Below are 16,019 nucleotides of genomic sequence, written 5' to 3'. Positions count from 1 at the left end.
ATGGTGATTTTGACATCCAAGTTTAAATTCAAATTGGAAACTGACCTAAAAACTGCAGTCTAAGCTGAAACCAGACTGGATCTGAATTTTAAAAAAAAGTAGTGTCCTGATCTGACTCCTTGATTTTTAAAGCAAATATGGCCAACCACAGTGTCTGAAGGACACTTGGCTTATTCCTAGTATGGGGACTCTCGAAGAAGGCTGTTCTTGAGCAACACGAGCTGCTGTGGCCTGGATGTGCTAGCAGTCAGCCACAAATTGTCATCTTCCTCCCAGAAATAAACTGTTTGGCAAGCACTGTGATGAGACCATAGTAGGTGTGATTACAAGCTTAGTATTGAGCCATTTTTGCAATGTTAGTGCCCCTGCATTCTTGCTGACACCCTGATCCTGCCCAGAATTCAGCTGCCCTTTTCCATGGTGCTGCAGCTTTCCTAAAAGCTGATGTGCTAGCACTTTTTTAGGAGGGTACCTTCACAATGCTCCAGGTCTGCTTCTGGCCAAGCCTCTCATTTTAGAGATGTTAGCAGCACTTCGCCTACTCCCATAAGCGTGGCTTGTTGTGCAGTTTCTGCCTGCTTTTCTTTGGTTTGAAACTTTGTTTCTTTACAGTGCATTTTATGAAATCCAAGCATGTTCTTTCTCCTTTCTCAACAGCTTTCTAGCACTTAAGCTAACAGGTTGTATTTATTTTGTTCTGCATGCTTACCAGTGGATCGTAAAGGTGGGAATGCTCATATGACTGCACCCTCTTCAGTTAATAGCCGAACCTTTAACGCTAGTCATACTGGTATGTTAGGTCACGCATGTAAACATAAGAAGCCCTTATCAGCTGCAAAAGTCTGCATTACTGAAATCCTCCCTTCTAAATTCAAACCTAGACTAGCAGCTCCAGATGTTCTTGTGCAGAACAAGAACGGTATCTTGCTGCCTCATGAGAAAGCTCAAAGCTGCGAAAACCTTCGTAGCTCCATTACCTTGTTTGATAATAAAAAAGCTTTCATGGTAGACATAGGGGAAAGCATAGAAAACATGTTGATGAAGTCGAAGGAGGAGTATGCTATCAAATCTGGCAGTACCATGAGCCTGCAGGAGTATGGAACCAATTCTAGGAAAGGCTACCTGTTCCCTGCCTCCAAGAAGAGTGGGATGGAGTTTACAATGCTGTATAAAGACATGCACCAGATCAACCGGTCCAGGATCCATTTGAGCACAGTCTCCTCCTGCAGTGTGAGGGATATTGCATCTCAGTTTGAGAACGAAGCAAAGGACAGGATGGAGCACAGCCTTAGTCGAGAGGATTCAGAGCAGATCCCCAAACACACCGTTTCCTCCCGTATCAGTGCCTTTGAGCAGCTGATCCAGAGATCCCGATCAATGCCCTCACTTGACTTTTCCACTGGACAAAACAAACTCACCACTTCTCTCCAGTCTAAAACTTGCCTCAGTTCAGCCTACTCTGCAGAGTTTCTTCTGGATTTGCCAAAAGCACACCAAGAAGAGAAGGATGCTACCAGTTTGGCAGATAAATCCTCTCGCTCCTGCAGCAACGTGGAGGACACTGCTTCAGATGCCAGTGATGCCATCCCTATGGACACGCTTTCAGCTTGCACGGATGAGATAGATCTCCTCTCAAATGCATCCAACGACAGCGGTGACAGCAGCAACCTCAGTGGGCCTCAGAAGCGTAAAATCAACAGATGCAAAGGCACATGCCCAGCTTCCTACACCAGGTTCACTACCATCCGAAGGCATGAGCAGCAGCAGGCCTCCAGGAGCCCTGATTCCAAAGGGGATGTCTATGGAGACAAACACATGCTTCCCAGAAATGTCTACCTAATGAGCCCGCTGCCCTTCCGATTGAAAAAGCCCTTCCAACACAAATCCCGCAGGACTCCACCCCTAGACTGCCCGGGAAGCCTGGCAGTACCCAGCCCTGAGAGCCCAGGTGACCCTATACAGCTGCAGGGAGGCATAGGAGAGAAGAGTCACCATTTCCAGCACCAACTGTGCTCCACCAGAAGCAGGCCTCTAGCCCCCATGCGCCTGTCTTCCTATGACATTGTGGAGAGGCTTAGCTACTTCCCCACCAATGGATCTAGCCAAGATAGCTTCATGGGCCGGGCTGACACTCCTGACTCCTTAAACAATATGAACCCTGTTCCATATGCCCTCTGTCACAGCCTGGACACAAACAACAACCCGCAAAGTGAACTTGGGACGTACCTAGGAGGTGGCTTTTTGTATTCTTTACCAGTGTCCCTTCATCTGTCTTCTTGCTTCCTTTTCCCTCCCCTTTTCTTCCACAACCCTTGCATTTTTACTCCCCACCTTTGCCTCCCATGACTCTCTGTTTTTTCCCCTCGTGTGTCTAATGTCCTTTGCGTGTTTTGCTGGACATTTTTGTTCAGGACTTGTTTACAGCTGCCCTTCTGAGAAACAATTTCCACTGCCTTTCTAATCACATCAGTTTCAGTTTGTCTCTCAAGCAACTCTGGGGATGCAAGAATCTCAACATGAGATGTTTCTAGCCCTATATCATTTGCACACATGGGAATACAAAACAAACCCAGATGATTTCCTTTAAGGAGTAGTTTCTCAAGGTCTAGTTGTGTGTGTGTGCGCGTGTGTGTATTAAACTTTTCTCAACAGTAAAATGCCAAATCATACTTTTGATGGCAGCGAATCTTTTCTTCACAAAGTCCTTCTATGTCTTTACACTTTCCCATACTGTTATTTTCTCCCTTTTTTTTTTTTTTTTTGATCTTTGTTCACAAGTACAGCCCAAAAGGGAAAAAAATGAAAATGGATAAATTATTGGGCATCTGATTGGCAATTCGGTCAACAGCAATTGAGAATCCTTATTGTCAGAATGGAAACAAATCGTTTAAAAATATCTACTTTTTTCCTTTCTGGTTATGCTAGATAAATCCATCTGTATTTTAACTTCCTTATGTTGTTTTGAAGTAGATTCAGAATCACCAAGGCATTTTGCACCAGTTGATTATATGGAAACTCCAGAAGAAATTATCCGCAGACGGCATGACGATAAAGAGGTAATGCCCTCCTTTACGACCTAATAACAGTTGTAGCAGCTGCATAGATAAGAAATATAGCATTCAGCCTTATCTGAGGACAGCCTGTATGTCCATGGCTAAGTATATTGGAAGTCAGAGCAATCTAGCTGGAACTAGTATGTTTTAATTTTAATAATATTTCTGACACTGATTTAATGTATAATGTGTAGTCCAGATCAGTTTTTTGCTTAACATTAACCTGATAGTTCTTATCAATTGCATAAAATTATATATGGGGCCTTTAAAGACTGTAAAAAGATTGGAGATGTGTATGAGATGTGGTACAACACCCTAGTACTGACAGATAAAGATGAATTGGTTATTCTGTGAATTAAGGTTTTATTGTTCTCCAAGCAAGCCTCTTGAGTCAATATTAATCAAACTGGTGAGAACAGTGTTTTCTTGTTGGGGGGTCCTTATGTTTTGGACAGCAAATGTAAGATATTTTAAGCTATCAGAAAGTGTGAAGTTTTCCGCCAGTGCAAACTAGAATTCTTTATGGTGTCTCAAGTTGTTGATGACAGAATGTAGCAGTCCTTTTCAAAATGGCTGGGCAACACTGGGAAAAGCCAAAATAATAGGAAAACCACACAGACTTTTCAGCACTGACTGTATTCACACTGGCTAAAAAAGTTATAAAGTGATTGCTTTCCAGGAAGCTGGAATTGATTTTCACTGTGGGAGTGGGGAGGGGAAGTTACCTTTTTGGTGTTGACCTTCCGAGTTCAAATAATGTGTATGTGTGCTTTGAGAGATGGTAAAACCTGCTCTTAATTCCTATGTGAAAATTGTTTTTGCTGTCTTCTCCTGTGAAACAGTTGGTAATCCCCCCATTTCTGAAATTCAGCACAAGAAGTCATGTAAGAGCAAAACTCTGAATTCACTAAGACCTACTGGCTTCAAATAAATTGGCTCAGAGCTGAACTCTTCAGCCTGCAGTCAGCCCTAAAAGGTGGAAGAATCCTTCTACCCAGATGCTCAAGAATGCACATTTCGCTTAGTGTTCCAGAGACTTCAGAAGTCCAAAATAATTATTTGGGGTTTATTTATTTTACAAAGTATATTACAGGAAACCAAAGGAAGTATGGAGGACGTGAAACCTGAAAGTGGTTGGGATCTCTCCCAAGCTCTTTGTAAAGCCCAGGGGAGTTTGATGCCTTGGAACTTACTTTGTGGACCTGATTCAGGTCTCTTGGAAGTCAATGAGAGAAACTTTGTTGGTTGAAGGATGTTTGGATCAGCCATCTGCACTATCAGCAATCTTCTTAGAAAATCTCAGGACCCCTCCAGAACTTAGAAAAACTCCTTGTTGGCTTCCATTAGCTTTGGATCAGATCCTCTGTCTGAGCTGGATTTCAGTTATGCAATAATGGTGTTTTTATTTTCTGTGGTTGCAAAATGAAAGGGTATTGTGTAATTAGCAGAATCAGTATTCTATGTTGAACTGTAAAAGTCTAGCTATTTGCTGGGACCTCCGAAGTTTTATTTAAGTCGCATTTGTGGCAGCTTTTGAATACATTTAACTAGATTATTTACTGCCCATTTTATGCAATTTTATGGCAGAAACTGTTAGAGGACCAGAGACGGCTTAAACGTGAGCAAGAAGAAGCAGATATTGCAGCTAGAAGGCACACAGGGGTTATTCCAACGCACCATCAGTTTATCACTAATGAGCGATTTGGGGACCTCCTAAATGTAGACGATACAGCAAAGAGGAAATCTGGGTCAGAGGTCTGTTTTAGTTACCTCAGTCTGCTGCTTGACCCAAAGCAATATTTGCCTCTCACAAAGTTGTGCTTTAGGCCAACATTAGCTCTTCAGAGAATGTTTGGGTTTTTTCCACCTTCCCCTTTCCCATTCTGGCTTCATTTAGATCTGCTTTGACTCTTATGCCTGGTAAATTAATTGATATCTCTTTACCAAGCTGCATATGTTAAAGCATGGCTGCTGAGAATTGCTGGTGCACACCTGTGATGCATGCCTTTAAAAATCAGCTACTTTTAGTGAATCAAAGGCATTTTACATCTTTTGCATCATGTTGCTATATTGTTGTCTTGTCTGTGCCTTATGCTTAGAAACTTCATGTCTTGTTGATCCTGGCCATGTCACTGTCTTGTAGTTTTATTTAGAAATAGATTGTTTCTTTTCCTCTTGAAAGGTGCTTAATGTCCTTTAGAAACAACTGGAAAAAGTCTTGGCATGTTTCACTGCATACGACCCAGTCAGTCTTTCTGAAAGAGACAAAGGAGGAAGTAGATGCATTTCCCATGAGTCCAAGGCACTTTTCCTAAGGGCTGAATGCTAGTTCAGGTGTCCTGGCTAAATGCCTTTTTCTGCCTTAAGGATTTTTGCTGGGGCTTTTGACAGTGGTTCTATTTTCCCAGGGGTGCTGCATTGCAGCGATGCTTGAGGTGGTCACCGCATGGATGGAGTACACTTGTCTGCCCTGTATGAACTTTCAGATGCTCTGGTGCCACATGAATGTGACTGCTTCTTATTTTGTGCTCTGCTACCAAAATTACTTTAAAATTGTCTGAATATTTTGTGGCCATTAGAAAATCAGCCAAGTAAATCAAGCTTTAAAGCAGAGGCCTGTTGTCAATGTCACCTTCAGCGTTGTAGCCACTGGAGACATTTTTTTAGCCACATACTTAATTTATTCATATTTCCTCCTCACCTTTGTCTCTTTCCTACCAATTTATACAGAGTAAATGGGTCACATTGCAGGAATCAGCAGGGCCAGGTAATAATCTGTAAGAACCATATCAAATAAAATCCTGCTGTTCTTTTCCCCAGTTAGTAAATTTTGCTTTTCCATTCACGTATCAAGGGAAATTTGGTCCTGGAGCCACCAGTAACTGTAGTTACTGGAGCAGCTTTCATTCAGCAGGGTTTGCCACATTTAAAAGTTTACTGGTGTTAAATCCATGTCCTGTAGAGCTCTTAATTACTGTTATAACAGAAGCTGGCACTTTTTGCCCTGGTGGGAGAGACCCATCCAGCATATTTGCATTGTAGTACCAGTTGCACACAATGCAGAATAATACCTGCGTTCAATTTCTTCCCCAGACTAATGTTAGCTATAGAAGAGTTTGGGTGTTTTTTCCTCAGAAGAGGGTTAAAAACATAATTATTAATTTTAATGTGTTGATTTTTTTTTTTTTTTTTTTTTTTTTTGGATCTTTAGATGAGACCTGCTAGAGCCAAGTTTGACTTTAAAGCACAGACGCTAAAGTGAGTACAGCTCATTACTACTGCCTTGAGTGTTCTTTGTCTGCTTTTTTCCCTAGGATGCAGCATTTTTGAAGTGTCATGGAACTGGATTCATGTTTTGCGAGTATCTTTGCAGCAGCTCAAACTGAAGCTGTCCATAGTAAGACAAGGAAAAGTAATACGAATTTTACAGGTCATAGTCTCTAAAGGACTTTTACAAACATGTCTTCTTCCTCAGTGCATCTGTAACCCAGGAACAAATTAGTGTTCTGCTCTGCGGGTGAGCTGAGCCATGGGAGAGTGCTCTGGTTGATGTTCTTCCACACGCCTTGTAAGAACAACAGCTGGATGAGACCTTTGGGCAGCAGCTCTGTTACTGCCCTTGTGCTGGAGATAGAAGGGATTCCTCTCCACAACATCCCTAGCTGTGCTCTGATCTAGGAGCTGAAAGAACTGTATTAGTCAGTAGCTTACTACCATACAGGTAGTAAATCTATCATACAGGTGGTCAAAACAACATATATATGCAGAACAGCAGCATCCTTTTCACTGTGCTGGGCACTCAGACTTAAACAGTTGTCTAATTTTAAGCATGTCAAGGTGTGCCCTTAACTCAGCATTTTCCTGATTCAGGACCTGTAAGGTTACAAAGTGGTCACTCCTCTGTGGATCTGTGCATCTGTGGATACACCAGTGGATGCTTCTGGTGTACCACATGCCCTGTTGCAGTGCCTTGCATGAATCTCACAACAATACTCGTTCTTTTTGGGAGACACTGTTGTGAAGAGAAGGCCTAGAAGGCCCTCTGCATGACCTTGGAGAAACTCTTATTTTAACGTTGCTAGAGAAGAAAGAAAGCACAGAATTCAGCGAAGGATCTGCTGTTTTTCTTCTCAGCGGCTAATGTCCTGGGAATATTCTGTATATGTTCTATATGTGATGATTTACACAGCATCTCCCCAGCACCTGTAATAAGAGAGAGGCAGATGTAATTCTCAACATGTAGCTTTCACTTCGCATGGTACATGATTTGTATCAATAGGGCTGATGCAAACCTTGGTACTTCAGGATTGCTGAACAGAAAAGGAACACATCTGTTCTCCAGTGATGTTCTTATGGAGCACTTGTGTTGTTAACAGGGAGCTTCCTCTGCAAAAAGGAGATATTGTTTACATTTACAAGCAGATTGACCAGAACTGGTATGAAGGCGAACACCATGGCAGAGTTGGCATCTTCCCACGATCGTACATAGAGGTAGCTTCTTTCCTTGCAGGTGTTCTCTTTGCCCACTCCCTTTCTGCCAGTGACCAGTTTATGGGCTTTTTATATGTGACTCATATGATTCTGCTCATTCCAGCTCCTCCCACCAGCTGAGAAAGCTCAGCCCAAAAAGCCATCACCATTGCAAGTATTGGAATATGGAGATGCTATTGCCAAGTTCAACTTCAATGGAGATACCCAAGTGGAAATGTCCTTCAGAAAGGTAGGACTTTCATTGTGCTGATGAACTGAATCCAGACATATGCTTTTTAACACTAGTAACTTGCAGTTTCCAAATGAAAGCTCAAATAAGATGAACTCCATATTCAGGAAGGATTCCTTCTTACCATCCATGTTTTTACTCCATACTCATTATGTAGTGTATTGCAGGGACAGTCAGGAAGGCTGACTCAAGAAGTGTCAGTTGCTTCCTTAGGGCTAGCTAAGAAGATACTTTGAGCACAAGTGCTGGAAGCCTGGCTCTGCACGACACATTAGATATTTGGTGACATGTCTCCAGTCCGATCCTCTCCAATGGAGATGTACACAGTCACATGAGAATAGCAATATAAAAAAGAAGGAAACTGGATTCACCTTCCTTCATACCACAAGCCAGATCATTGAGACAGGCAAGTTCTGCAGAGTAAAGGACTAGGAATGGGTTGTGTAATGGCTGTTCAGAGCAGTCAAACATATTTAGATTAAGTAGCATCATTTCTCTATCTCAACCAGCTTTCTATTTTACAGCTCAGATTAGATTTTGTCTAATTCTCTTTTAATTGTACATGAAGGTAGGGCTTGCACTTTATATTAATGGTCTGGAAGTCAGTTCATTTGTCAGCAGAAGAGGAGAGAGCACAGAGACCTAGTTTAAACTGCAGACCTATGCATATGCCCTGTGTATCTCATACCTAAGAGTCTTGTGGTCAGCCTGAAACTGCTGGTTTCCATTTTTTTAATTGGCTATAGCAAGTAGAGTCCTGAAAATGTGAACATAACTGAGTCTGCAGACAGCCCAAGTCAGCTCCAGAATATCTACATTTCCCTCTTCTCTGAAGTGAAAAATATCATTCCCACCCAGACCCTAGGGTTCCTCCATAACTGGGAAATAGAGGAGGCTGAGAGCCACCAGTTGTTTTAAATCAGATGCGGCAAGATTAAAAATGTAATCTTCTTTGGATTGATGAAATATGTTAAGATCAGGGCTACATTACTGTTCCTTCCCATAGGGTGAAAGGATCACATTGATTCGACGAGTGGATGAGAATTGGTACGAAGGCAGAATCTCTGGCACCAATCGTCAAGGCATTTTCCCTGTCACTTATGTGGAAGTGCTGAAGCGGCCAGTGGTCAAGAATGCCATTGACTATCCTGACCCACCAATGTCCCTCTCCCCTAACCGCAGCATGACAGCCTCACCACAGGTATTTGAACTAGATGCAGCCAGTTACAACACTTTGCAGAACAGAGGGATGTTGCCATTGCTGTAGCTAAGACTAGTGTTTTGCACAGTAAAAGCCATGTGCTCCCTGCAGTATACTGCAACTGCAGGAAAATGCGATATTTCATTTACCAGAAGGGTTAATGAATGGGTCACGTGGGGATTTGGAGACTCAGCTTTTCATCTCTGATCTGTAGCTTGAATTCAGGCCAGGTTGAAAGGGCTACAGTTCACAGCCATCTGAATAAATTTCACTGCCAGAGATAGAGTGAATTGGTGGTACAGCTCCTCTTGAGTGCTTGTTTACACTATATAGACCTCCACTATGAAGAGTGAATTTCTTATTATGACTATCAAAAGGGTGTCACAGACTGTTATAGTCTGTAGCAGTCATTATGTTGATTCCAGTCAGCTTGAATCAAGCTGTATATTTACCCTTAAATGTTCCAGCTCACAACCAAGGTTTTGGGAGACAGGGTCAGGAGAGCAGCCTGTATTATTTGAAATTGGTGCTAAACAAACTCAGGGTTTGAAAGCAGGCCAGTCTGGGATCTTAGATGAATATTACAGTCACTATAAACCATGCTGCAGTTCAAAGCAGAAATCAAAATGGCAGCAGGTAATTATATGGGGATCCCAGAATGTTTGCTGTAGAAAATGTATCAGGGCAGCAGTGAGTCTCTAAATCCCTTTCTTTTGCTCTCATCCTGAAAATACTCATGCTTGAAGGTCAGCATATGTGTCTGGTTTGCAGCCATGAGGTTCTGGTACATCCCTCTCTCACCCATGGGACAGAAGCAAGGTCATTCTGAGGTCAAGCCTCCAAGGAACAGAAGTGGAGAACTGGGATCAGGAGGGAACGGGAAGGCTGCCATGGCTCATGCCCGGTGTCTGTCTGGATCTTCCCTAAAAGGAGTGTTTTTATTCTTAGCCACTGTGTAAAGAGGAAAGACTTGTTGTTTTTTTGGGGTTCCCTGTTGAAGTGGACCTCAGTTGAGCTTTTCTGTTTGAGCTTGGCAGCCTCTCTCCATGGCTGTGACCTGTCTGCCATCAGCTCTCTGCGAGCTTCTCCCCTTAATGGAAGGGATTGTGTTCACCCTTTTTTCATTTCCTTTACTATTCTTTTGATTCTTCCCCTGGTAAATCAATTCTCTCCCTTATTTTTTTTTTCTAACTTGGCAGAGAACTGAGAAAACACTCTGATCAGTGCTGATGTAGCTGATCTCACTGACATTACTGATTGTAATAGCTAAGGGCAGAAGTCAGTTGTGTGTTCTGCCTTTATAAACATAGGACCTACTTTAATCACTTAAAGGCCAAATAGCCACAGCTGGCTTTTTTATCCCTTTCTCCTCCACAGCTTCAGCAATGCAAGTCTCTTGAGGAGCAGGCATTGCTCATGCTAGGATGGATAAAGTCAAAATTCGTTGCACCAGTGAATTCTGACTTGGCTCCACAGTGTGAGTTCCTGGGGCCCCAGCTGTTACTGCCAGACAGTCAAATGCTACATGCTGCCATCATGAATGGTGGCTTCAACTGCTCCCTGAGGGACTTAGGGCATATGGTATGAAATCTTAAGGTCTTCCGCGAGATGTTTTGTGTCTGGGACCCTGACAAAGGCTGGAGAAGGCTATTGGCAGCACAGACAGACACTGGACTCTGTGGTTGGAGTAGCTGTGAACATCATGTTCTCCAACACAGTGCACTGTCTGTGGAAAACCTAAGCACCATGCTTGGTCACAGATCTGCTCTTCTCCATACTCGTTTGCTATCCTTTTACTTTTGCTCAGTTGCTCTATATATTCTTTGTTTTGTGGGTTTTGGTTTTTTTTTTTTTTTGTTCATTTCTTTCTTTTTCTCTCCTACTTTTGTCTCCTTCAAGTCTCCCAGCTCTGAGCAGCTCCATACACCAACTCCTCCACCTTTGCCTTTCGCACGCCGTGCCTTATCTCCAGAGGTGCAGGCGGTCACATCTGAGTGGATTGCTCTGACCGTGGGAGTATCTCCTAGCCCCACTCCTGCCATAACTCCTCCATTGCCTCCTCCGCCTGAAGCCTCTCTCTCTCACACTGGCTATCTCTCACCTTGTGCTGCAGCCAGCCCTTCCCCCACGGTCAGCCTCCACCATTCTCACCTCTCTGGCTCCTCAACTCCCAGGTCCATTAAATCCCCATTGCCCTCTTACTCATCCAGACCTCAGTCCTCCACCCACAGTTTCTATGAGGCCACTCCACAAAGTGAAGAAAAGTTTGTTGGTTCCCCTTCTCCCAGCGTGAGCTACTCTAACTCCCCTCGCTGGGCAGCTGAGAGCCCCGAAGGCATCTTCACAGAGCACCGTGACATCACTGGCAGCCAAACCTGGCTCCAAAAGACTGGAGAGGGCAGCAGCAACCCTGAGCAGGGTGCTCACACTGTTCCCAAGATCTCTGTTGAGCGCTGCCTGAAACCATCCCAAGTAGACATGCGTGTGAGCTCAGAAAAGAGACCTGTGGGTTCGTCTGAGGACAACCAGTTGTGTCAGGAACTAATGGCTATTGTACAGGGAGGTAAAAAAGAGAAAAGAGGCATGAGGAAAGGTGATCTGGGAAAGTTTCAAAGCGGGGAAAATAAGGTACTTCTCCTGCATGTGTGTGTGCTGCTCTGAATTGCTGATTTTAACTGGTGTGTTAAGGTTTGTGCTGCTCTGCTGGCCAGGCAGAGCCAGTGGTTGCCACACATAATTTTGATGATCCTAAGAACTTCTTCCAGGGTTTACCAGTGGTGTTCCCTGGATAGTAGATCAAAAAGTTTTAGAAGAGGGCTCAGGAGCAGTGTAGTGAAAATTATTTTAAAATAGGTAATAACAAAGGACTGACTCAACTGGTCACCCCTAATGAGGTGATTGTCCCAGATAATGGCTATTACCAGATGTGTCAGAGGAAAGTATCACACAGGCCTTATGCACATACACCTCACTGTGTGGAATACAAGCAATTCCTTGCTATTCAGAGATTTCTCCAGTGTGTAATGGATCACCTTTGGTTATAGGATTTATTTGTTCCTCCTAAAGCCAAGAACTAAAAACCTTTGTAAATGTCAATCCGGCTCCTAGCATCACAAAAGCTGTCCCTCGATGATCACGGAGCCTGTGGTTTAGTGAACCTCACTCTGAGATGTACGTGGCTCTGTCAGGGAGGCTTGATTGTTGTCTTATGCATTGAGTGGAATTTATTGCTTTTGTGTCTCCAAAATGATGTGAAAGGATCTAGCCATAAATACGAATTAGAACTAGTGATACTTTTCCCTAAGAGTTCTTAGTTACATAAAGCTGTATGTTACAGTGAGAGGGAAGATAGGGGAACCCTGCAGTAGCTTCTACAATAAATCTCCAAACCTCGGTCTTGGTGTAGATCTGCCCTTGTTTGCAGTTCTCGGTTGACTTGGGGTCCACTGTGGGCAACAGACAGCCCAAATACATGACAGCATCACCCATGCTACGTTACGTAAGAGTGGAAGTTTGGAGAGCTCAAAATCATAGCAGTATAAATACTATCTTGAATGCACTGCGATAAGCCACTATGACATACGCCATCTAGCAAACATTAAATAATGAAGAACTAAGATTTCTAAGATGACACATTTCACACTGGGAAATCATATCAAGAATTGCTTGATTTCTGCTTGAGTCATAACCAGAAGTGCATCAAAAGCTGTATAACGACTGTGCTGTTTACCATCTGGACATACTTTTAGTACTATTTTTTACAGACATAAGCGGCATGTTTAAAACAATGAGGCTGTCAGCTCAGATGAACTAACTGAAAACTGCACTTGCCTTTGCATGAAGTTACGTTTGCTTTGTGTGCATCAGATTTACTGCATAGTAGATGCTCTTATCACTAGCAGTGATAGTGATAAGAGACTATATGCCAAGCTGACCAACTTTTCTTTTCTTCAAAAGACTGCAGACTCAAAAGCATTCTCTTCATCTGCTCCTCTCCCTTCCTCTGCCCTCTCTTCCTCTACTGTCACAACACAGCCACCTCCCAGACTTACATGCAGAGTCAATAAGCCACAGGTAATCATCTTTGCTGATTACTCTTCCATTACTTAGAGATGTGTCCATGCCATTGTTTTGTTACATGCTTGTTTAGCCGTTCATTCACAGGTGAGATATTTATCGTATCATTTAATTCAGAATTATTTTTTTTTTTAATAATTTTAAATGACTTCTAGGCTGTGCAGAAGGGCAGGTATGGCCAAACTCTTCAGCTGGTGCAGATCCACATAGCTCAAAGTGTGGGTTTCTGCCAGTTTGTACCAGCTGAGTATCTGATTTTCTGTTCCTCCAAAGGATTAACCCAGGGCTCACCTAGTTCTGACTTTGAGTTCCTACAGCTTGATTGCTTTATAAGGCAGTATTGGTGGCCTTGTTAGCAGGAATGATGTAGTGTGAGATACTTTGGTTCAGGTTTTGTTTAACCACATCAGATCAAAATTCAAGGTTTGAGCATCTCGGACCTAGGGGTAAGGCATACACAACTTGGTATCCATAGTGTCAGGGACCTGTGCCAGCTTTCTCAAGTAGGATACAGAGGTTCTCAGCTCTCTTGCTGACAGGTACAAACGCCTTTAAGGAGGGGCGCAGTTGGGTCTGTACAGCATAACCAACTCAGCATCAGCACTGTGTGGCTGGGGTGTCCAAGATCTGGGCATGAGCAGTGCTCACAGCTGCTGGTGGCTCATTAGTCCTTCCAGGCAGCTTCCACAAGATGGCAATATTTGAAACGGAAAGCTCAGCAGAAATTGGACTGAGTTTGTAGTGGTGGGTATTGGGGAAGCAATCTGGTTTGATCAGTGAACCAGGCAGGCTGCTCACGCAGGAAGAGTGTCAGAAGTAGTGCCATTGTTACTTATTTTCTTTACCAGTTTATGAGACCGAGATACAGCTTGAACCCTGAATTTTCCCTGTTATTTGCTCATTTCCCTCTGATTGTGAGCTTGCACAACTTTTTACTGAACAGCCACCTCCTGCTTCCATTTTAGTTTCAATATCTGAGTCCAACAGGATACATATTCTGCTTCATGTTAAAAATACGTAGAAGTTTTCTCTGTTGGCCTTTCTCCCGACTTCTGATGTGCCTGGTCCTGCTGGTGCTTGTGCTGGATGTATGTGATTTAAAGGAGCAGGAGCAAAAAGCCACTTTTGGGGAAAGACATTTCTCCTGAGTGCTGACTAGCATACAGTTCTATTTTGGGTGTTGCACCTGGTTGTAATAGGATCCTGTGGCCTTTCTTTGGAGTCAAAGTCAATACAAAATTTATATTATATATGCCTTGACAATCAGAGCATTGTCAGTGTCGAATTCAAACTGTGTCTGACATTACCAGTAGTCTTGACCTCCTTTCCTTCTCTTGGCCTACAGTTGTTTAGGGAGCAGGAGCAGTATTTATGTGTACAAATGACCTCTAATTACCTGTGTGACCCATACAGAGGTTGATGGCTTCAGCAAAACTGTGGGTAATATGTTGGAGGCCTTTACAAAAATCTATATCTTTTCATTGGTTTTAATTAAATGAGAAAATTGCTTGGTAGACATGAAAATGAGATATTACATTTGGGTTTTGTTTCCAGTGCTGTCCATCCTTGGTGTCTGAGATATTTTACCATTTTGAAGTTTAGTTTTCTAATTTTATTTCTCATTATAGAGAACCTTCCCAGTTATGAAAGCCTGACCCAGGGGTTTTTTTGCAGGTTTAAGACTTCTTTGGTACAGGGCTGGTGGAAGGAGTGTGTTCTTGCCTGTTCCATTTATTAATAGTATAAATTACAATGGCTTTTACCTATTCTGAAGTTGTTGCATTTTATTTTTACTGTCCATACTAAAAAGAAAAAAGAACTACCCCACAGCATGTGAAAGATACGTCAAGTATAACTTACAGATAATGTGTTTGAATATTCCAGTAAAACATATTTTTATAACATAAATATTAAGCAGTAATGCAATCTATCATGGAATTTCTAGTTTAACCCCTGTTTTACTCTGAGGTCCTGTTAGCACAGTGTGACAGTCAGCAGTGGTAAGCAGTGGTGCTATCAAGTGTGTAAGCAGCAGGAGTGGCTGGATGAGAGTCCCTGTATCACCTGACAGTGTGAGGAGTGTCAGGGGGGCTGCCTGCTCTTTTGCACTTGTACAAAACCACTGCGGCAGAGTGGTGAGTTATTTCATCTGCCTGTGGTAGAGAGGGAGAGCATACGAGGAGGATGCTCAGACCCCATCTTCCTCAGCACAGACTAGCTATGCTTTCTTAGCCTTTCTATTAAATAGTTAACACCATCTCCAGATAAGCTTTTATATCCCCCAGTGGTTTGCTGCTGCTGCAGAGGTTCAGCATGGTGGCATTTCTACCCAGCATGTTTACTGTCCAAGCCAGCACTGCACAACCTGCAGCGGGCATTGGCACCTGCTCCTCATGGGAGATGCATCTTACTGGTTCAGCTTCTGATCCAGACGCCGAGGGGGAGTCTACCTTCTGACAGCCTTTAGGCTGCTCTGCACTTCAGCCTTTTCAGTGTCTTTTGTGAGAGCTCTTTGTCCAGCTTTTCCCTCATGTTCACCAGAGCTGGGGCTTTGGTGTATCCAGAGGCTTTTCTTTTTTCCTTTCAGCTGGGCTGGGGACTCCTCCCTGCTCATGGTTCTCCATTCACCCGTGGGAGCATCACTGCTGGTGTGTGCCCTTCGTGGAGGGGCTACCAATTTGTCTGTATGTCTGTCTTGTCTCTCTGTTAGTCTGTTCTGCTTAGGTTTCTTTTTGCTTATGTAGTACTCTAATTCCCACCAGAAAGGGATAGAAGCATACAGGTAAACAAGAGCTGCAATGGATAAACACAGTGACGACACTTGACTTCACTAGGAGCAGGGAGAATACTACTGAGTTAGCACCAGCATCTTTCTTCCTAATGGTTAAAACCTGTCTCAGGGCTTTGCTAGGCTCTTCATTATTTTAGAATGTTTTCCTGGTATTCTTACATATTTGTGGTACTCTTT

At 43.1% G+C, this 16,019-nt stretch overlaps 1 protein-coding gene across 1 annotated transcript in view; it reads left to right on the top strand.

The window, feature by feature from the left end:
• SORBS1 (sorbin and SH3 domain containing 1) overlaps positions 1 to 16,019 on the top strand; it is a gene marked incomplete at its 5' end in the record, with an annotated part of 78,951 nt that overhangs the window by 55,373 nt on the left and 7,559 nt on the right. The window contains 9 exons of the mRNA XM_080621163.1: positions 713 to 2,233; positions 2,971 to 3,056; positions 4,641 to 4,808; positions 6,265 to 6,311; positions 7,430 to 7,544; positions 7,648 to 7,773; positions 8,780 to 8,974; positions 10,874 to 11,602; positions 12,932 to 13,048. Of these exons, the coding sequence (XP_080477289.1) occupies positions 713 to 2,233; positions 2,971 to 3,056; positions 4,641 to 4,808; positions 6,265 to 6,311; positions 7,430 to 7,544; positions 7,648 to 7,773; positions 8,780 to 8,974; positions 10,874 to 11,602; positions 12,932 to 13,048 (3,104 nt within the window). The remainder of the gene's footprint in view (positions 1 to 712; positions 2,234 to 2,970; positions 3,057 to 4,640; positions 4,809 to 6,264; positions 6,312 to 7,429; positions 7,545 to 7,647; positions 7,774 to 8,779; positions 8,975 to 10,873; positions 11,603 to 12,931; positions 13,049 to 16,019) is intronic.

Source organism: Psittacula echo (assembly GCF_963264785.1).
Source record: "Psittacula echo genome assembly, chromosome: 6".
Classification (NCBI taxonomy): domain Eukaryota; kingdom Metazoa; phylum Chordata; class Aves; order Psittaciformes; family Psittacidae; genus Psittacula; species Psittacula echo.
Note: the sequence above shows the minus strand (reverse complement) of the source record. Positions and strands in the feature narration are given on the sequence as shown.